Source organism: Mastomys coucha, unplaced genomic scaffold (genome assembly GCF_008632895.1).
Source record: "Mastomys coucha isolate ucsf_1 unplaced genomic scaffold, UCSF_Mcou_1 pScaffold12, whole genome shotgun sequence".
Lineage (NCBI taxonomy): Eukaryota > Metazoa > Chordata > Mammalia > Rodentia > Muridae > Mastomys > Mastomys coucha.
In genome coordinates this window covers 31,700,455-31,722,056 of record NW_022196894.1, presented here as the reverse complement: position 1 = coordinate 31,722,056, position 21,602 = coordinate 31,700,455, and the positions used below count along the sequence as shown (strand labels likewise).

Below are 21,602 nucleotides of genomic sequence, written 5' to 3'. Positions count from 1 at the left end.
TGTCACTTTAATATATGTTCATGGTAATTTGTAAGATATTCCTTTTCCTTATTTTGATTGCAAAAACCCTTCTGAACACATTCCTGTATAAAGCATTTTGCACTATTTAAAGAAACCCTTATGGATGAAGTCAGGTTGTGCAATATGGGGAGCCGCAATGTTTATCATTGTACCTGTAATGTAACTAATAATTTTAAATGTACTATTTTAAATATGTAAAATAAATTTTCACCATGAGCATGTTTTAATGAGGTTAAAGGTTAGTTGACCCTTTCCCCCCCATCTCATTATTCTCAGACTTTGAGTGTGAAAATGATTTTTTTTCCCTTTCTTTTCTATAGTTTATGGGTTGGTTGACTGCATTGGCAGGGTGGGTTTTTTTTTGTTTGGTTGTTTTTTTTGGTGTTTTGTTGTTGTTGTTGTTGCTGCTAAATCGTGGGCCCTGCCCTCTCCTCTAAACATCCCCTCTGGATTTTCTCTGACTTTAGCAAACAGAAATGGCAGAGTCAGTGCTATCCAGAGGGTTCCCAGCACCCGAGTGTCCTTCAAATGCTGACGTCTGTGGGTAACCAGCATAAGGCAGTGTCAGACTGCTTTTCCCACAGCTTCACAGTCACCCAGGGGTCCCAGGCACTGTCATGAGCAGCAACACCAGCAGAAATGGCTGCTTTGGCCCTTTTCTATCAGGATATAGAAGGTACTGATGTCACCTGGCCTCTCCAGGGGACCACAGGAATCAGAAGTGGCCACACAGTGATACAGGCCCTGCCTTTCCTCGTCTAGAGATGTTTATTTCAGAAACCTCGGATGGAAAGGCCACAGAGCCCCGACATAACCAAGCCTCACAGATACAGCTCTTAATGGGCAGTGCCCTCGTCACCCAGGCACTGAGCCCACCTTCCCCTCCTCCACCTTTGATGTCTTGGGCTCAGGGGGGAGGGGCAAAGAGAACAGATAGATGGATCCACTAGCTCCTTGGGTTCCTTGCAAGCCACAGCTTCACAAGGGTTGGTGGCACTGGAGGTAAGCCACTGACTAAAAGCAGTACTAGTGTCAATCAGCAAAGGCCACTCACTCCCCCTGCCCTGGGTCTGCTGTGACCACAGGGATGCCTACAGGATAAATGTCACTGAAACTGTGTCCACATCAGCCGCTGGGCTTGTGGACAAGAGATGGAAGCTCCCCAAACCGTGGCGAAGTGTTCTTCTGGGAAGAAGAATTTGAAATCGAACCTCTCCTGCCTCTGTGCTCCTCCGACTTTCCTCCTGCACTATTTTTTTAACAGTTCTCACCAAGCACACTGAGGAGCCCAGAGGGTGACCGTTAACAGGCGTACACCCCACACATGCACAGATGTATACACTGTACCTTCTGCCTTGGAATTCTTTTCGACAGGGACCTCCCTGACTCAGATATTACCAGGGGAGCCAGGGACATGGATTTGGGAATAAAAGACAAGAGACAAAAGTCAGCAGTGTTATCTGATCTGGGGTGTCTTGTATGTCTGATTCTCACTGGGGTAGAGAAGAAGGTGGAGCTGGGTGCTCTGGGAGGGCCTGAGGAGCTTCTAGTCAGGGACTCTGAGACAAGCTCTGGCCTTTGGAAGGATCCTACTTCCCACGACATGCCAGAACATGATCGTTCATTAATTGTTCTCTTCAGGTTAATTGTTAAGGCTGTATGTTAGCTGACGGATGTTTCTAGAACATCTACCTCGGGTTCCTTCGGCTCCTGGTGGCTCTGGAGTGCTGTGGAGGAGAGGCATTTGAAGTATTTTCCTCCTGAATCTCAGCTGCCTCTCCCTTCATAAAGGTTCTCCTCACAGAACCCTATCTGCAGAGCCCCAAATTTAAGCAGAAAACGCAGAAGGAAGGACAGGCCTCACTCCAGACAAGAACTAACTCATGCAAATCCTGTGGCCATGAAACACCACCGCTGCTCAGGTCCCTGATGCCGCTTAGGTCATGGCCTTCATTGCCCTTGACTCTGACAGATGTGGGACTCAAGGGCTGAGCCTGTCTTCTGTAGCTGTGAAATGGAACCCAGCCCCCAAGACATTGCCACTGTCACTTCCCTGGGAGCACACACTGGGTCTTATGGAGGATGCATACAGAAACCTTGTCCTGAGGTTTTTAGATATGTATGGGGTATATGGCTCCACTTACCAAGGCAAACCCTGGCACTCCCCCAGGACTTGATAGTATATGAGGTATTATAGAAGGTGCCAGTGACTTGTTTGCACAGAATAAGGTGTATTTCCTTTATCTTTCCTATTCTATACTCATCCCATCCACTATGCCCTTGTCAAAAACGCCACCTCAGTCCTAGGAGGCTTCATCAGATGATCAAGCAAACCTCCCTGGGTCTGGTGACCTGGTACTCATTTCTTCCAGATGTTGCCCTTTACCTAGCCTACCTTCAGGAAGGGTCAAAGTTCATTCTCACTCCCAGTTTGAGGTGAGGTCAGCCCTAGCCACCGCAGGAGCTGGTACGCAGGTCTGGGGCCCTAAAGCTGGCAGGGGCTTCACTGGAGCGTCTCCTCTGATACTCAGCGGTGGTGAGCCCACCCACCACCTCACTCTGCTCCATCCTGCCATTTTGATTGGTGCATTTTTTGGTATAACAGGAAGTCATGCTCTTGGCACACTCTACGCATGAGAAAGCGGGCAGACGTGGAGAACACGGGTAAAAATGAAGCCACAGGGCCTCGTAAACCCAAGGATTTTCTGGGCAACAAAGTCTCTGTTAAAGTGAGTAAGGTGTTCGCAACTGGGTCCCCATCATCTCTTCTCTCCCTGAAGTGTGCTCGTAGGCAGTTTGGGCGGGTGGGGTTGGCTACTTATTCACTGCCCAGTGTGGAGACCAAAGGGGGAGTAGTTTAGCAGGTTCTGCATGCAAGATCAATCTGTTTTTTATTTTTTATTTCTCCCGGCACCTTCAGTTCAAGTAAGTACCTCTCTTTTCCTTGTCTTTTTATGATGAAGCAGATATTTTGCAGCAAAATTATCTGCAGCATTCTTAGAAATGCAAGATGCTTGTTTCATATTAAACTTCTCAAAGATGCTCACTCCGTAGCCTAGGTTCGGGGACACATTCAGGTTAAAGGGGTACACTCTGAACCCCTGATCTCATGAAGGCAGAGGTTTGGCACTTTAAGTCCATCATGTCCTTAGTAAAGTTTCATTTCTTTTCCCCAGACATCACCTGTAAGCAATTTCTTTACATTCCCACTGAGCATGGGAAAAATAGGGAGACACATTGGCGAAGCCTGTGTTAATTTTTAAATTATCTGTTACTTTGAACTATCAACCGTGAGCTTGGCAGACCCTCCATTTTTCCCAACTAGAAACAATGTGGTCACCATCTGCCTTGTTAGGTGACTCTTCTGAAATGCTTTGCCTCAGGACAATGAAAATCACACATTGGGGCTGGAGAGATGGCTCAGAGGTTAAGAGCCCTGTCTGCTCTTCCAGAGGTCCTGAGTTCAATTCCCAGCAACCACGTGGTGGCTCAGACCCATCTATAATGAAATCTGGTGCCTTCTTATGGCCTGTAGGATACATGCAGGTAGAACAATGTATACATAATAAATAAATAAATCAAAAAAGAAAGAAAGAAAGAAAAAGAGGGAGAGAGAGAAAGAAAGAAAGTCACACATTGATTATCTCTTGGGCACTTTGCCTTCCCAAGCAAAGAGCAACCAAAACCTATTCAAGATCCTTTTGGGGAAAAGAAATTGGAAAGTCCAGCCTCGACAGAGTGGACAGTTTAATTCCAGCACTCACGCTTTTCATCTGGTCACCTCCATTGCTCTTGCTGGTGTGATAAACAGGTGTCCACCGTCCCCTGAGAGAGCATGTTGCTGCCGTGATGCCCCACGCCCCACCTGAAAAGCACCTGGTTGTTTCTCTGCCTGGTTTCCCACGTCCATGCTTCTCTGATATGCCCCACTAGACCGACTGCTGTGTTCTAACTGTGTTCTTTTTCTTCCCCCTTCTTCATGCTGCCAACCAAGGAGACGAACAGTTCCGAGGAGTCAGAGTGTGATGATCTTGACCCTAATACTAGTATGGAGGTAGAAGCAGCTCTGTTGTCCTATTTCCTACACTGATTGCCTTTTCCCAGTGTGTTCTCTGACAGTGACCTCACTAGAACCCAGGGTGGCTCGCGCTTCTGTAATGTCAGGCCATCTCAGGGTGTCCCATCCAGACTAAAGCAAAACAAAACAAAACCTAAATTCACCTCTATTTGGTTAGGAAACTCTACTGTGGTGCTGTTTTAAAAACAAACCCTTGTGCTTGTCTCTCGAATGCTTTCTTAATGTTTTCTTCCTTGGAAGGTTTGGCTTTATGTAGGAAATACCCAACTTAATTATTTGAAACATAGAATACTTTCTTTTTTTTCATAGAAAACAGCTACAATTGGTAGTTGGCTCACAGAGGAAGGATAAGAGCCACCCAGTGGTTGGGTTTTGTTTTGTTTTGTTTTTTTCTCTTTATAGTTTTCTCTACTCTTTCCTCTTTCCTTGTTCCCCTTTCTCTTCCTCTTGATCTTCTGGGCTCTAGTCCTTTGATGTTCTATGGTTTTTCTGGATGACCTGGCTCCTAGTTCCTGGCTACTAGTAACTGTAGCTGGTGAAGACCAAAACAAGAAAGGATTAACTCAGGCATTCTCTCTCCCATTCCCAGGGCCCAGGAAGGGCCAGTGTCTATGACTACCATATGAACAGGCCTACCTAACAGCTTCTCTCCTGGAACCTTGGTCTAGGGACAGTGAGGCAGGAATATGTGGTAGACCTTTCCCACATCCCAGTTTTGCATGAGTACAGGAGTTGGAATAGTATCCTCCCATCTTGAACATCCATTGCCAAGTCTGTAACCATACAAAGCCACAAACCCTGGAGAATCAGAGCAAGCATATCCTAGCTTGCCTTGCTATTTAGATTTTTGGGGTAGACTGAAATGTCTTTCTCCAAATCTGTGACCCATCCCTACCAGCATATTAAAAATTATAGATTTCCTCTAATGCAGAATAATTTCTTTAGTTTTTAAATGTATTTTTGACTATTTCATAATGTATAGAATATACTTTTATCACATCTATACCCCTCTATTGCTCTTACCTCCCCCACTCCCTCCAAACCCCATTCTTCCCAACAAATCACCTTCTTCCTTCCACAGTGTTTGTTTTATTCTTAAATACCCCCTGAATTTAATCAGGGTTCCTCATTCGAGCACAGACAACATATCAGTGACTATGTCACTGAAGAAATGAGGACAACCCCCACTCCCACCCCCACCCCAGCAATGATAGTAGCTCCTCAACTAGGGATGGGGCCTTATGTGTCCCTCCCCTCTTCCTCGTGGAATCTTGTCAGGCCCAATCTTGTGAAGATAATCACAACTATGAGTTCATGAGACAACATCCATATCAAGTCCTCTGCATCCTCCAGAGCTTGTGTTTTCTCTGTCCCCTCTTCCAGGATATTTCCAGTGTCTTGGGGGTGGGGGATGGAGAGCAATATGTAACGTGCATGTCTCGCATATGGCTGAGCACTCGAGAAGTCACTCGTCCTCAGCACTTTGATCATTTGTGGATCTATCTATACACTAACCACTTACTGCCCTGTGCAGAAAGGAAGCTTCTCTGTCAGGCACTAGTGATACACTTTATTCCCAGCACTCGGGAAACATGGATAGGTGGGTCTCTGAGTTCAGTGCCAGCCTAGTCTACAGAACTAGTTCCAGGACATCTGAGACAATACACACGCGTGCACACACACATACACACACACATTCACACAAAGAAAGAGAAAGAGAGGGATTGTCTCAAAAAAAGGAAGGAAGGAAGGAAGGAAGGGAAAAACCTCTGAGAGTAGCACTGATCAATGGCTACAAACATAATTATTTAGAAGACACCATGTCCATTTAGCATAATAGTGGTTGGTTTTCTTGTGTGTAGCCCTAAAGTTTTCACCTAGCTAGGTATTATTATTATTATTATTATTATTATTATTATTATTATTATTATTATTAATTTGGCATAATCTCTAAGAAGTCCACCACCACATTACAAAAGCAGCTAAAAAGCCCATGAGAGACCATGTGGCCTAAGAAGAGGAAAGGCAGCAGTGGAAGGAACCACCTGAATTGAGCTGAGCCAGGAAGTTGAAAACAGGAGCTCTGCCTGAATAAAGCAGTCCCTGTGGATGTGGGTTCTGGGGCAGAGACAAGGGTGGCAGGTGTGGGTCGATAGAGCACTCTATTGTGGAAGGAAGTGGTGAGAGCATTCACAGCTTAAATACATGTTAGAGATGAGGAAGGCAGAGGGATTCCTGACCCTGCTTCCCTTGCATTTCATAGGACAGGCACCTGCAGGTATGGGTCCCATACCTATCAACGTGTAGACAGACACCCATGGTGCCTTATCACCGTGCCTAGATGTCACTGGTGTGTACTGAAGGAGTCAGCTACAAGTAGAGGGAAACCAGACAGGGGATATGAGTCAGGTATCTGTGTCCCAAGTCACCTTGGGACTTTGTCTAACTCTAACAGTGTAAGGAGAGAAGAGTGTGATCCCCACACTGTCAGAGAAGAGGTGAATACAAGGGGGATGTGCCAGTTGTCCTCCACTGAGAAAATTAATTGATCTAGTTAGATGTTTCATTCTATACTTAGATAAGAAGAACACACAAATACCTTAGCCCTGCTTTCAAGTAAACCCATTTTTAAGGCTCTTAATATTCAAAGCAGGGTGGCCTCTTTGTGAACTGAGTGAGATGGGCCCCTGGGAAGTGCTACTGGCTACCCAAACAAAGGGTAGAAGAAAGCCCCCCCCCGTGTGTGTGTGTGTGTGTGTGTGTGTGTGTGTGTGTGTTGCTACATGAACAGAAAGTTTTTGCATATGATAACTGAGACTCAAAACTTCCTGTAGGCAGAAAGTTCAGCTAACCTAAACTCTTGGGGGGTACAGTGGGGAGGGGGGGATGTGCGGATCTGCTCATTGCTCCAGGGTGTCCAGCGCAGTTGCCCCAACAGCCACTGGCATTCGTTCCGTGCAGACCCTCCCAAGAGTCCATGAGCTCCTCTGAACCTGTCACTATCCTGATGGTAGCCGTCATCTCCGATGTTGGCTTAATGACTTCAGACACACACACACACACAAAACAAAACCACATGGGAGCTTGAACTTTAAGTAGTTAAACATGGGCGACATGAAAGTGGAACTTTATTTGCAGCAAAGGTAGGCGAACATGGCTGGTAGTACATGCCGAAGACCAGTTGAAACCCAGAAGGCTGCGCTTCCTCCAAAAGGCCTCTTGCTGCTAATTTGGAACCTATTCCCAAGCTCCCCGGCTTCACCCTTGTCTTCCGGAAGTGTAACCTGTGCTCTTGCTGAGTTGAGCGGCAGTCCCCTCTAGTCTCATCTATACTCAGCCTCTGTTCCTGGGACTCCAAAACCTGGCACTATGTACCCATGCTCCATGCCTGGAGTCCCCATGTGAGAGTCCTGCCCTGTCACCCAACCACCCGTGACCTGATAGCAGCATGTCCTGCAGTGTACTGTCAACGGGCTCATCTGCCTCCATGAGAACGACGTCACCAAGGTGCCCTCCACCTTCTCTCCTCTGGGGACTGCATTTCTTCAAGGGGCAGTGTACTGGGCCTTTGAGTCTCCACAGTACTCTAAAAAGACATAGGCTGTCATTGAAAGCAGTTTATGAGGAGAGCATGGCCCACGTAATCCTCAGATTTAGCCAGCCACTTACGTTAAGAGGGGCCATTGGCACAGCCCTTCCTTTCCCTGTCAACCAATGCTTGTGGATATTCTCACATACGTCATCTACTCCCAGCACTGCAGGCCATACCACCAGCCACAGCAAGACAGGTACAAGGTCCCTGCATCCCCTCTCTGCCTGGCCATCTCTCCATCTGTCACCACGCCACATGGAGAACTGTTTTAAAAATGAATGCCTGTAGTTCAGCTTTTCCTTGCACCCTTGGGGGGAGGGAGTGAATGGGGACATTATGGTGTGAAAGAAATTTACATGCAAAAAAAAAAAAATTCCAAATGAGGATAAAAATGAAACACTGGGGTCTCTTGAGAACAGCTCTTCTGGGCTTAGAGCCACATGGCTGCCTGCCAGCTTCTTCAGTCCCATGACCACCCCCATGTCTACAAGTGACACTCCAGGCTAGAGCTGGGGACTGAGTACCCAGGCCCAGCATCTGCCTCTAGCCAGGGCCTGTCTCTAAAAAACTGACATCTTCTCTGGCCAGGGCTGGATTTTCCTTCCGGCTCATAGCTGCTGCCAGGAGGTTCCCACATTCAGACCTCCTCTGAAAAGCTGGGGAGATCCTTCCTGGGTTTTCACAGCTCCTCAGCCCCACATTTCCACCCGCCTGAATCACTCAGTGAGGTTGAAAACTCTGAGCCCGTTGCCAGACTTGGTTGGGTCTTTATCTCCAACGATCAGAATTCTCAACCCAGCTCTTACATCAAACCTAATTAACTACAAGCGTTTTAGCGTCTTTAATAAAGCTCTGTAGCCCTCTTGGCTGCGACTAATCCATTGGAGCGAGAAAGACTCCCCAACCCCTGTGGGCTTTGCCCTTTTTCAGCTGCCAGCTATGTGGCTTAGGGAGCTAATGAGGACTGCGTCGTTGTTGAGAAGGGCTCTAGAAGGTGACAAGGCTAGACCCTTGAAGAAAGGAGGCCAGTTGGGGAAAGATTACTAATCAAGGTAGAAGTAGCATTTTCAATGGCACCTTGGGAGCCTGTGCTTTTTGAGGATCCCTCTTGCCACTTTGCAGCAGACACAACCTACAGAAGCGTCCTTTCTGTTGGAAGAGCAGAGTTCGGCGACAGGAAAGACCTTCCCCAGGTTGTGCAATCATCACCGCCTTTGATCCTATATGCTCCCCTCTCCTCCCATCCCCCTCGCTCTTTTACCTTTTCAGACAGGGAGCTAAAGTACAAAAGATTGTAACTCAGGGCTGGAGAGACGGCTCAGTGGTTAAGAACACTCGTTGCTCATCCAGTTGGGTTTGGTTCCCAACACCTACATGGTAGCTTACAACCATTCATAACCCCAGTTCCAGGGGATCAGATGCCCTCGTCTGGCTTCTGTGGGCACCAGGCATGCATGTGGCAGGCACACACACACATACACAAACACACACACAAGTGCAAACAAGCACACATATATGCACACACACACATATATGCAGGCAAGCACAGGCACACAAAACAATTTTTAAAGCTGTACTGTTCTGTTTAGTAAATGATTGCCATGCAAGCAGGAGGGTCTGCATTTTGAACACCAGCATCTGTGTAAAAAGATGGACACAGTGGCATCTGCACCCATAGTAATCCCAGAGCTGAGGTGACAGATAAGATCCCTGGATTGACTGGCCGGCCAGCCCAGCTGAATCAGTGAGCTCCAAGTTCAGTGAGAGACCCTCTGTGTCAGAAATGAGTCGTAGAATAGTCAAGGAAGACCCTCAGAGCTGACCACTGGCTTCCACACACAGGGGCAAACAAGTGCATGCTCGTGACCACGCATACGCATGTATACTGATTTAAAGAAGAAGAGAAGAAAGGGGAACAGTCGCTCAGCTCCCCTGGCCATTATTAACCCCCTCTCACACCATCCTGTGGCAACTTAGATCACAGCCTTCCCAGGTTGGTTTTAACTAAAACACAGTTTCTGGGAAGGCCTGTGTTCCTCTGCCAGTTGCCCCGCATAGATATACTGTTCTATCCAGCTCAACCCATAGGACTCTCCTTTGTACCAGTCCTGGCTTCTCAGGGCTGAAATATGATGCAAACTGAAGCCACACAAAGCCAGTAGGACTGACCCAGAGTCGGGAAACCTGGACTGTGGGTCCTGGCAGCTGTGTGACCTTGGACCAGTTAGCTTTCTTGAGCTCTGGGTTTCTCTGCAGGCAGCTTACACAGTCCCTACTGTGCAGGTCTTTAGACACTGACATGTAGCCCTTTGAACACCATGTAGATCTAAGAAGTAATGTATGTCAGGAGACTTGGCTCTGAACCTCATCAGCCTCCCGAAGCATTGAAAAGAGACTGGAAGAGGTGCTTTCTGCTCTCGAATAGGGGTAGGAATGGCAACTGAAGTGACCACTCTCAGTTCTAAGAACAGTGAGTGTTCTGAGCTGGCACATATTTTCTTCCCAACACACAATGTCAGGTCCCAGATATTCCAGTCTTGAAGGGCCAGTCTGTGTCTCTTGCCTCAGACATTCTGGTATCCCCATCCCAGATTCAGGGCTTCAAAATGAGGACTTGGCCACATAGATGAAAACTTGGCCGCCCCAGTCAGGCAACTGAGCTGGCAATGCCAGTATGTTTCCACTGAAGCCTGTTTTTGTATTTTTAATAACAGAATTCGTGAAAAGGACTCTTTAAAGAAAAAGAAAGGGAAGCATCACATTCCTGTCGTTTTGACAAAACATTTGCTCTGTAACCTATCTGATGCGTTTGGCAAGCAGACTCTCTCTTTCTGCCCAGATTTGTTCTGATTCCCTATAAGGGTGGATAGATGTCCTACTACCCAAGGGACCTTAGCTGAAACAAGACAGCCCTCCATCCTGTGCTCTGGCCATCAGGGAGGACACAGTTGCTCACCTCTGTTAGTCTTGTCACTGACCAGGTCCCCAAGAAAAACTACTGTAAAAGGAGGAATTGCTTTGCCTTGTGGCTTCTGGGTGTCCGTCGTCGTTCCTTCAGCCCTGATGCTCTGGAACGGAGATGAGGGTGAAGCTCATGGTGGCAGGGGTGTGTGGGAGAGGAGGCTGGTCCCTCATGATGGCCGGGAAACAAAGAAATGGAGTGTCCACACTAGAGGACTGTTGCCTGCATTCAGGCTACGGGATGCTGCCACCCACATTCAGAGCCGGTGTTCCCCCATTCTAATTGATCGTCTCTGGAAATACCCTCATAGACACAGCTAGAGCTGTGCTTCACAAATCTCCTAGGCACGTCTCAATCCAAACTGACCATAATATTAACACCTCTTAGCCAGGCAGTGGTGGCACATACCTTTAGTCCCAGCACTTGGGAGGCAGAGACAGGTGGGTCTCTGTGACTTTGAGGCCAGCCTCATCTAAATGGAGTTTCAGGACAGCCAGGGCTGCTACATGGAAAAAAACCCTTTCTCAAAAACAAAAAGCAAAGCAAAACCAAAAAAAATCCAATCAACTCTCCTAGAAAAGGCAGAGGCAGAGAGGTCAAGGTCACACAGCCAATGAAAAAGCAAGTCTTGCTGTTGACTGATGTCCTCAGCGCCACTGGTGCCCTCAGCTAGACCTATGTCCTGCAGGAAGTCTGAATGCAGAAGCTTGGGCCCTTTCTTGTTGCACATCTCTTGAAGGAGGAGAATTTCTTCTTCAACAGCTTTTCTAATCCCCTGACTGCTGGCATAATCATAGGTCTTTGGGCACACACCCTTTCCCAGTGACTCAGGAGCTCGGCCATTGCAGCCAAGAGAGCAAGTCTATTTGACACTAGTTGGAAATGTCTGAATTGGTTTCCTGGGCTGGCCATGTTGAACTCTTAGTCATGTGTCCCGCGAGGCGCCTCACCCTAGACGGAAGGTCTGGCCTATTTCCTTATGTTGTACACTTACAAGCGTGCAAGTGCCATTGACCTAGGAGTTTCCCTAAGAGCATATAGAGACAAGGCCACTACTCCCACTTGCCTGTATACACAGATATCCATATACTATCAAAGTTCGCCTGCAAAGCTCGGCGTACATTCCTCATGATTCACAAAGCTAATCTCAGGGAAATCAAGGATTCAATAGCACATAGACAGACCAGGTTCTCCAACCACAAAGATAATTTTAAAAAAGAAAATAAAAGGTTTGGAGGGAGCTGGAGAGTTGGGTAGTGAAGTTTGAGGCCATGTTTAGGCAGCTCACGGCTTCCTGTAGTTCCAGCTCAAGGGGTTCTAATGCCCCTGGCCTTCTTGGGTGCCTGCATTCACATGCATCACACAAACACACACACACACACTTAAAAAAATTTATAAAATGATTTGAAGCTAGGTCAAGGTGAATGCCTTTAATCCCAGGAACAGGAGGCAGAAGCAGGTGGATCTCTGTGAGTTTGAGGACAGTCTTATGGTCTACAAGAGTGAATTCTGGGACAGTCAGAGCTACACAGAGAAACCTTATCTCTAAATAAATAAAGGAATAAATAAATAATTGGGAAACTGTCTGATCTAGTCAGATTGAAATAATGAATAGCTAAACCTTCAAATCAGAAATCATACCCAACCCCAGGACCACATGCAGAAGAAAAGTTTTAGGTACTTTTATTTTATGCTGGGGATAGAACCCAGGACCTCACACATGCTGGGCAAGTGTTCTACCACTGTACTATATCCTCAACCCAGAAAATATCTTTTTACTATCTATTCATCTTCTAACTAAATGTTATTATCTAGCATCCCTTTCCTTCCCTACACTCAAGTTTGTAGTTCTGGGGTTCAGAACATTCGGTTTGAGCTTGTTTCCACCATCTTTATCCCATTAGCATCTTTCGTGTGCAGTATGGAACTGTGCTTTGTGATTAGGTGATGAGGGACTCAGAGAAAACCAAGGTCAGATCATCTTCAGCTGACAACTGGTTTCCAGGCAGAATTTCACCTTCTTTCTCGGCGTCAGACTCTGTTAGGCATTAACTGAGGAGGATACTGGAGTTCTCTTCAAGCTCAGTTTATTATTCAACACTGGTTGATTTTACCTGTAACATTCCCCTGAACTCGCTGCTGTCCCATTTTGAAGAAAAATCCAGAAGGAACTAAGGTGCAGTGGCTTCAGGAAACCCTGCTACCTACTGCCCTCTGCTGTTCAAACAAAACCAGGCTACCCAGCTGTTCATCCCCACCTCTCCCCTACTCCCAGACCCCAACCGACTTTACTCAGCATATTCTCTCTCTCTCTCTCTCTCTCTCTCTCTCTCTCTCTCTCTCTCTCTCTCTCTCTCTCTCTCTCTCTCCCTCTCCCTCTCTCCCTCTCTCCCTCTCTCTCACCCTCCCATCCTCCCTCTCTCCCTCTCCATCTCTCCATCTTTCCCTCTCTCCCTCTCTTCCTCTTTCCATCTCTCCCTCTCTCCATCTCTCCCTCCCTCCCCCAACCCCCGCATCTCTCAGAGTCAGACTACATGCATTTCGTATGAATAACACCACATTTCCTCTACAACCACTTCTATCTGACATTCTAGTTCTCCATGGCTTCCCATCCGTCACCATGCTCACTGCCCACCTGTTTGGGGGACATTCAATTTCAAGAAATATCTGAGATTTGGGATTGGTACCTCCGGTCCCTGCATGTACCCACAATGGTCACCAGATAAAGACAGCCAAGAGACCCAAATTCTAGTCCAGTACTGGAGGGACCTGAGTTAATCTGATCCAACAACTTTGGACCTGTTCTACAACAGACACTGTGTTTGACACCATGATTAATGACTCTGTGTACATAAAACACAAAAGGGTGACCATCTGCTGAGGGTGCACGAGACTGGCGAGCAAATGCAATGCAGAGAAGATTTTAGGCATGGCAGCTCATGACCAGAGGCCCAGAGGTACCAGCCTTTGAGTGAGCACAGAGGAAGATGATCACCATTGGCTGAATCCCAGCCTTGGACTGACCAATGGGATTCCCAAGGAAGTCACGTGTCCAACTCATAGAAAATGAAAAGCCCTCTAGCTTCTTGGGAGGATGCATTATCTTTACCTCCTCCGAATTAGAATCCCACCACTAAAAGCTGTCGGCGATTTGACCTACACAGAACACCACCTGCCAAATTTTGTGCTAAATCTAGAGGCAAATAAGAAGACAGCTTGACCCTTGTCCACGTGGGCCTGCGAGCCATACAGATCCATAGCCAAAAACATTCCTGGGTAGACCACGGTAGGAGAGCGCCACAGCATCTCCTGCCCACACTTAGATTTTCTTCAAATAGAAGGAGGAAAAAGTGTCTTCGGTACATGTGACCCACAGGCACAGCTAGCAAAAGCATCCGTGAGGAACCTCACTCAGGGTCTAAGGTCCTGCCGGAACGCTTATGGAGGACTGGAAAGAGATTGGGCAGAGGCATCCCAGCAGAGGGTGGGCCTTTGGCAGCAATGACAAAGTGCGGTGCTTTCCCCAGACATCTCCCAGTGAACTCTACACTGTGACAGACAGAGTACTGAGCCAAATCGGAGACTCCCGTAGCCAGCCAGCCCACTGTCACTGTGGGATCTTACACTTCACTTCCCTGTCTCATTCAGGAGATGGGCATCAGCAACCCTACCTCTGTGTTTCTCTGGGGCTTCGGAGGATCTAAGGAAGGTGTTTGTGAGTATTAGATAATTGCTGTCCAGATCCGTGCTGGTATTACCACAAACAGCAACATCTGCTCTCCTCCCTGGGTCAGGCAAATGGCAAAGAAACAAAGATGGCTGGCTTCTCCGGGTCTTTCCAGGTGAAGAACCTACAGTTGAGTCTCTCCCCGGCATCCCCGCTAAACCTACACCCTCCGTAGGAATGTTCATTTCTTAAGCAGCGTACGTGTTCAATAGCATACATGATTCAGCTCGGGTTCCACGATGAGGAAGAGGAGTAAGAGAAGTTCTCTCTGTGGCTATCTGGGGCGTGTTCTCCTGGGCTTTTGAAACCTCACTTCAATTCTTTTCCTATTAAGACCTGAGAATGTAGCTCGGCGCTGGGGTGCTTGCCTAGCACGCACACGTCCTGGGTTCAGCGCCTGGCACCTCAAGTGTATATGAAATATGTTACCTTGTCACTTGCTCCATTGTCTTCCCTGTGAGACTCCTGGTAGGGGCTCCATATCCTTCTCTCTGGGGAATCTCCAGCATGGTGGGAAGTACAGACCACCACACAGCTGATTTAGCAACCTCAGGTTCTTTCTCCACTAGAGTCCCGATGCCTCAGGGGAACTGAGGTTGCAGAGTCTAAAGCTCTGTTATCTGTTGCAGAATGGTCCATGCCATGGCAAACTTAGAATGCAAACGTCACTGAATCCCGCTGCGCTGAAACCTGTGGATGCCAATGCATCTGCCTAACTTGTTCCCTCTTGGTACAACCACCTAACCGGGGTCTGCTCAATCAATCTTTACCATCATCAGACAGCCATTGCGTGTTGGCATTACAGTCCCCAGATTACAGAGGTCTGTGTCCACAAAGCCGTACTGGCATCCACAGTCTTCAGATGATGTTGAGTCCCACCTTGTTTAAGAATTGTAGCCAAGGGCTGGAGAGATAGCTCAGCAGTTAAGAGCATCAACTGCTCTTCCAGAGGTCCTGAGTTTAATTCCCAGCAACCACATGGTGGCTCACAACCATCTGTAGTGAGATCTGATGCCCTCTTCTGGTGCATCTGAAGACAGCAATGGCAGTGTACTCATATGTATAAAATAAATAAATAAACCTAAAAAAAAAAAGCATTGTAGCCAAGTGCAGAGAGTGCCAGGGCCTCCTCCCAGCATTTACACACTTTCACCTCACTCTGCTAAGAGCCGCCACTCTCAGAGGTTGTGCACAGTGCTGTTCTGGCTGCAAACAAGCTCTAGTCAGATATTATACATTTACCAACGACTAATTATTTTACATATCTCTTGATCTTGTTTTGAGATCCTGCTTATGAACCTAACATTTCTGGGAGACATGAAATGAGGCAAATGGTCAAGCACTTATTCACCAACACTCATCAAATGCTCACTGTGTGGAGATCCTGGGAACAGGGGTGAATAACAGCAGCTCCCACCCTGAAGATCTTGGGGCCTAGTTGGTCTGACTGTCCCCTTTCTTTACAAAGTACTATGACAGTGAAATGGGTTGACTGTAGAAAATTTGGAAAGTCCATGTACGAAAGAAAAGGAGAGCTGGATCATGACACATGTCTTTAATCCCAGCCCTCTCGAGACAGAGGACAGGTGGATCTCTGTCAGTTCAAGGCCAGCCTGATCTATGGAGCAAGTTCCTGTACAGCCAGGGCTACACAAGGAAACTCTCCCTCGGGGAAAACAAAACAAAACAAAACCCCAAAAATAAAAAGAAGAAGGTGGGAGGAGTAAGAAGACGCGGGGAGGAGGGGAAGGAGGAAGAAGAGGAGAAGGAAAAGTCACCGAAATATTATATACTATTTTATAAATACAGAGTAGAGCCTGTGTGTTTGTATTTCTGTGTCCACAAAACAATGCACACATCAGCCAGTGCTTCTTGAGTGGGAAGGAAAGTCTCCTGTAAGCCCAGCACTGAGTAACCACCATCAGTATTTGGAAATATTCTTAGCCTCTTTTCTGTGCCGAATAACTGATCTAGCCAAGCCCATCAGTGTATGACCTCTTTCTCTCGCCCCCTGCTGGTACCATGGTGCTATTGCAGTAGTTAATTGATCACCCTCAACACCCTGAAGAAAGGTTTATATCCTTCTCTCTAACATGGAATGTTTTCACACAGAGAAATCTGTGTGTGTGTGTGTGTGTGTGTGTGTGTGTGTGTGTGTGTGTGTGTGTGACTCAGTAGCTCTTATTTACCATGTCCTTCCAGGTGTCATGCATCCACAAAAGCCTCAGGGGCAGGAAGCTAGCAGGTTAGAGATCCCTTGCCTAGCACAGACCCAACCAGGCTGCCAGGGAGTTCTCCTGAGTGGGGCTTTTTAAAACAAAACAGGCCCAGCAGTTGTGGCACACGCCTTTTAATCCCAGCACTTGGGAGGCAGAGGCAGAGGCACTCAGATTTCTGAGTTCTGCTCTACAGAGTGAGTTCCAGGACAGCCAGGGTTATACAGAGAAACCCTATCTTGAAAAACCAAAAACAAACAAACAAACAAACAAACAAAACTGTCTGTCCTGCCTAACTCCCAGGACCAACTGATTAGTGTAGCTTCTTTCTCCATGGGCAATTATTACACAGACCCATAGCTGGTTAGGGTCCTGAGCATGAATGAATTCTACTATGAATTCTACTGTGGGGCATTTCCCACTAAATGAGAAGTCTGTATTATAGCCCCTCCCCAGAGGGAACACTGCAGAAGGACAGCAAGGTTATAAGGGCCAAAGGTTGAGAAGGACGGACGACCATGAAAAAGTGTCTTCTGGGTATACAGAGCCATCGCTTGTATGACTTCTCCACAGCAGTGATTCCCTGCACAGATGGGGAGGGACTCAGAATCCAGCCGTAGACGAGGGCTGTTAACTGAAGGCTCCTGGAATAGGAAGGTCAGTGTCCTCAGTAGGCTGCCTGTGCTCCAGAAGATGGCCCTGCACAGCACCATGCACACCGACAGTACTGACTGTACTCTGGGCTATGAGAAGAGAGGACAGAAGCTGGGAGAGAATATGGCAGGGAGTTCTGGAAGGAGCTGGAAAGGGAGTGGGGTGATATGATCAAAATAAATTACATATATGTATACAATTCTCAAAGAATGAATACTCTGTGTATGTGTGTGTGTGTGTGTGTGTGTGTGTGTGTGTGTGTGTGTGTTTTAAATGCCAGCCAGACATAATGACACACGATGCCTGGAACCCCAACTATTCAGAAGGCTGAGGCAAGAAAAGCACTAGTTCAAAGCCTGCTCTAGCAATTTGGTAGGGCCTTATATCAAAATTTTAAATAAGAGAACTTACGAAGGGTTGTAGGTGAGTGCCGTGCACTTGTGTGTGGGCTCGGTCCCTAGCACACTCTCCCCTACTCTAAACACCTGCACACCACTTCACACCAATCCAGACAGGAGCTTTGGTCATGAGGTCCAGGCATCGGCTGCACTTTCTGTTCTTAAGCCGCTTCTGTCAAGGAGCAGGCACCATAGTGTAAAAGGGCAGTTTCTGTGCAAAAGGGAACTCCAGGGAGGAAATAGCATCTTCCAGGGGGCTCCTACACGCCCCTCTATATGTGAATACACAGAAACTGAGTGTGTTTGCAGGAGGTAGGGGCAGACCATTTAAAAATGGTCTACCCGAGCTTTTCTTTGTATAAGGTGAGTTTTCCACTCCGGCTGGAAGGCAAGAACCTTGCATGATAAAGTAGGTTAGGCTCCTCAGCAGATGGCTTAGCAGAGGAAAGGCCACTCACCAGAACTTCACATTTTTATTTGAATAGGAGTTAAGTACTCATTATTCAGCATGCACCCTGCTGGGCCCTTAGCATATATAACTGTACTTATTATGCCTGTAATAGCCAGCCTCACTTCATTCCCCCAATTCATAGTGGAGGAAAATTAATACCAAACAATGCCATGCAGCCACATCAAACAGAAGGTGACACCTGGCCCTCATTTCACTAAAGCTTGAGCTTTCTCACAAGCCAATTTGTTATGAACTGGGCTTCTCTTTGCTTGGGAAGAGGTAATACAGAAGGTTGGGGATAGAGCAAAGTGAACAGCCACTTGAGAAAGGAGAACTTTCCAGGCTGGCTAGAGTGGCCGGGTGTTCTGGGGCAGGGCACATTTGAGTGTCCTGCTATTTTCTCCTCAGACCAGCCATGGAACTCAAGAATCATCTGGTGGGCTTGAATTTTCCTTTGCTCCCATGAGTAGCACAAAGATCGAGTGTTTGTCCATCCCCTGTGGAGACCAGGGCCATAGAGTTGGGACTGGGACCAGATTGACAGCTGGGATCTACTGCTCTTTTTCTTCAACCAGGAGAGCTCTGCTTAGGGCCAAATATGGGGGACCTTTGAAAGGGAGCCTCTGGGTAGATTCATTGCAGAGACCAAGTTTGATCACTGTCATGGGTTTTGTTACTGCCCGTAATTTGTGGGGGAAATTGTTGCTATGGTATTGGTAGAGGACATGTTGAATAGGAAAGGTATGGGGTTGTGCATGGAAAAAGAGCAACAGAGAGGAAGGGAGAAAAGCAGCCACAACCACCATCAAGCATTAAGTCCATGCAGTGGCCATCTTAGACAGGAAGTAATCCCATGCCCTTTGGTGTCGAAGAAGGGTATCTATGACTGGGGTCATCCATAACAGCACAGGGAAAGAAAGGGTGGGCTCCTGAAGCCATTCCCCCAAACAGTCCTTGCTTTTGACTCAGTATAGTCTATCATGTTCTCCAAGTTGTAAAGCTTCAAGCAATTTTCTCTTCTTTTGTGTGTGTCTTTTTTTCAGATCTTGAATCCAAATTTCATCCAGGAAGGTGAGTTTTTAAGGGGATAAAATTGAGAATGTGGGGACTGGCTAAATATATTACCTTATATCTAGCTTTAAGGTGGGGATTTTAAGAGGAGAGAAGAGGAGACACACTTCTGTATTTATGGATAAGGAGAGATCATTAAGATAAGCTAGTAAGGGCAAGGAGCATAGCATGTAAGATATGTAAGGGCGGTGGTGGCGCACACCTTTAATCCCGGCACTTGGGAGGCAGAGGCAGGCAGATTTCTGAGTTCCAGGACAGCCTGGTCTACAGAGTGAGTTCCAGGACAGCCAGGGCTACACAGAGAAACCCTGTCTCGAAAAACAAACAAATAAACAAAGATATGTAAGGGGCTCTACTTTGATTAAATAAATAAATAAATAAATAAATAAATAAATAAGTTTGTATAAAGTTCAAAGACTGTATAGTGAAATGCTCTCAAATACCACCTCCACATTATGCCATCATGAAGCTTCTCCCTCTTTTGTTTTTGCTTCTAATGTTGCTGTTAAATAAGAGGGCACAAGGTGGGCATGGTGGTGCGTGTCTTTAACCCCAGCACTGAGAGGCAAGCAGATCTTTTTGGGTTTGAGGCCAATCTGATCTACATAGTGAGTTTCTCACAGGTCAAACAATACACACTGATCAAACAATGTTAAGCCAAGGGTCATTTGAGACCTGATGCCCCTCCATCTCTAGGTGTGAGAATACTATAAGGTCTAAAATGGCTATTGTAAGTGTGTTTCGAGAAGCAACATGAATGTGTATCAATTCAATTGCAGTGGCTCCGGAATTCCTTGTGCCCTTAGTAGATGTGACCTGCTTGCTTGGAGACACAGTGATACTACAGTGCAAAGCCTGTGGGCGGCCAAAGCCCAGCATCACCTGGAAGGGTCCAGATCAGAACATTCTAGATACTGACAACACTTCAGCCACATACACCATCTCCTCCTGGTAAGTGGATAGCACCCAGTGTCTGGGCCGATAACACCCAGAGGCTGGGCTGGGGTAAAATTCTCTCTGGATTACTAGTCACCCCAAAAGATCTGTCCTGGTGTTTATTCCAGATCATACACGTGGCTATTGATTAGGAGAGACTGTGTTAAAAGCATGGGTGGGTTAGCGCACCCTGTATTCAAATCTCAAACACAGTCTCAACTGCCCACTCTGCAGCTGGCCCCTCAGCCTGGCTCTGGACTGTGCCAGCACACATTGAGTGTGCTGCCCAGCACCAGACAGACAGACAGACATGAGCCTTATTACAGGAACCATCTAGAAACATTCTGTGCAGAGCCGCCAAAAAACAAATAAAGCATTCTCCTTTAAATAACAGGCCAAGCCTGAATTATAAATATAAAAACGTTTCTGTGGTCCTACCTCATTGGCACAATATTAGATGATCTGTCCAAGGATCCCCAGGGAGACCTGTCAGAAGTACTGAATGCTAACTGAACACCCTGGAATGCTTGATGCCCATCAGGATGCTTTGAGATAAAGATAGCAATGTGATTCATTCCTTACCTAAGTACGATTTTATGAGGGGGGTGGTTCATATTGCAAACTGTGCAATGGAATATCAAGCTACAAGGCTCATCTACACTCAGGGCTGCCTGGTTGACTGCCTCCCAGCCACTCTGCTAACTTGTCTGCGCATCACTGTGCATGGCTGCTTCCAGCAGACAAGCAATACCAAGCTCTAATGGCTCACCGGCCACTTGGCCTGGAGTAGAGCACATTTCGATTGGCTTAAGTTGTGTCTGTGAGTGTGTCTATGTGTGTGTGTGTGTGTGTGTGTGTGTGTGTGTGTGTGTGTGTGTGTGTGAGTATCTGTGAGTCTGTGTCTGTGACTGTGTGTCTATGTGTGTGGATGGCTGTGAGTCTGTGTTTGTGATTGTTTTATGTCTCTGTGTGTGTGAGAGTGTCTGTGAGTCTATGTCTGTGATTGTCTGTATGTCTATCTGTGTATGTAAGTATGTGTGTGTCCTTGTTTGTGAGTGTGTGTGCGTGTGTGTGCATGCATATGTGTGCGTGTTGGGGGAGGTATCTTCTTTGGTGTTTCCAAAAGAGATATCTGGTCAGGCCATAAAACCTCATGGGTCTCAGCAGCTCAGTGTGAGAGTCATTGTTTGGCAAAGACTATGAAGATCTCAGAACATGTCATACAGCAGGGATGGTGTCTTAGTCACCTTTCTATTGATGTGAAAAGGCACCATGACCAAGGGAACGGAGAGAAGAAAGCATTTAATTTGGAGCTCATGGTTCCAGAGAGTAGTAGATCCATGACCATCATGGCAGGGAACACAGCAGCAGGCAAGCAGACATGGCTCTGGAGTCTAGCTGAGCTCCACAAGCAGGAAGCAGAAAGAGGGAGAATGGGCCTGGCATGAGCTTTGAAACCTCAAAGCCACCCCCGGTGCACACTTCGTCCAACAAGG

General features: G+C 47.0%; 1 protein-coding gene across 13 annotated transcripts in view; it reads left to right on the top strand.

The window, feature by feature from the left end:
• Kalrn (kalirin RhoGEF kinase) overlaps positions 1-21,602 on the top strand; it is a 604,914-nt gene that overhangs the window by 559,272 nt on the left and 24,040 nt on the right. For all 13 annotated transcript variants that reach the window (XM_031363740.1, XM_031363737.1, XM_031363736.1 and 10 more), the window contains 4 exons: positions 2,627-2,750; positions 4,016-4,075; positions 19,143-19,170; positions 19,950-20,121. In XM_031363740.1, coding sequence (XP_031219600.1) covers positions 2,627-2,750; positions 4,016-4,075; positions 19,143-19,170; positions 19,950-20,121 — 384 coding nt within the window. The remainder of the gene's footprint in view (positions 1-2,626; positions 2,751-4,015; positions 4,076-19,142; positions 19,171-19,949; positions 20,122-21,602) is intronic.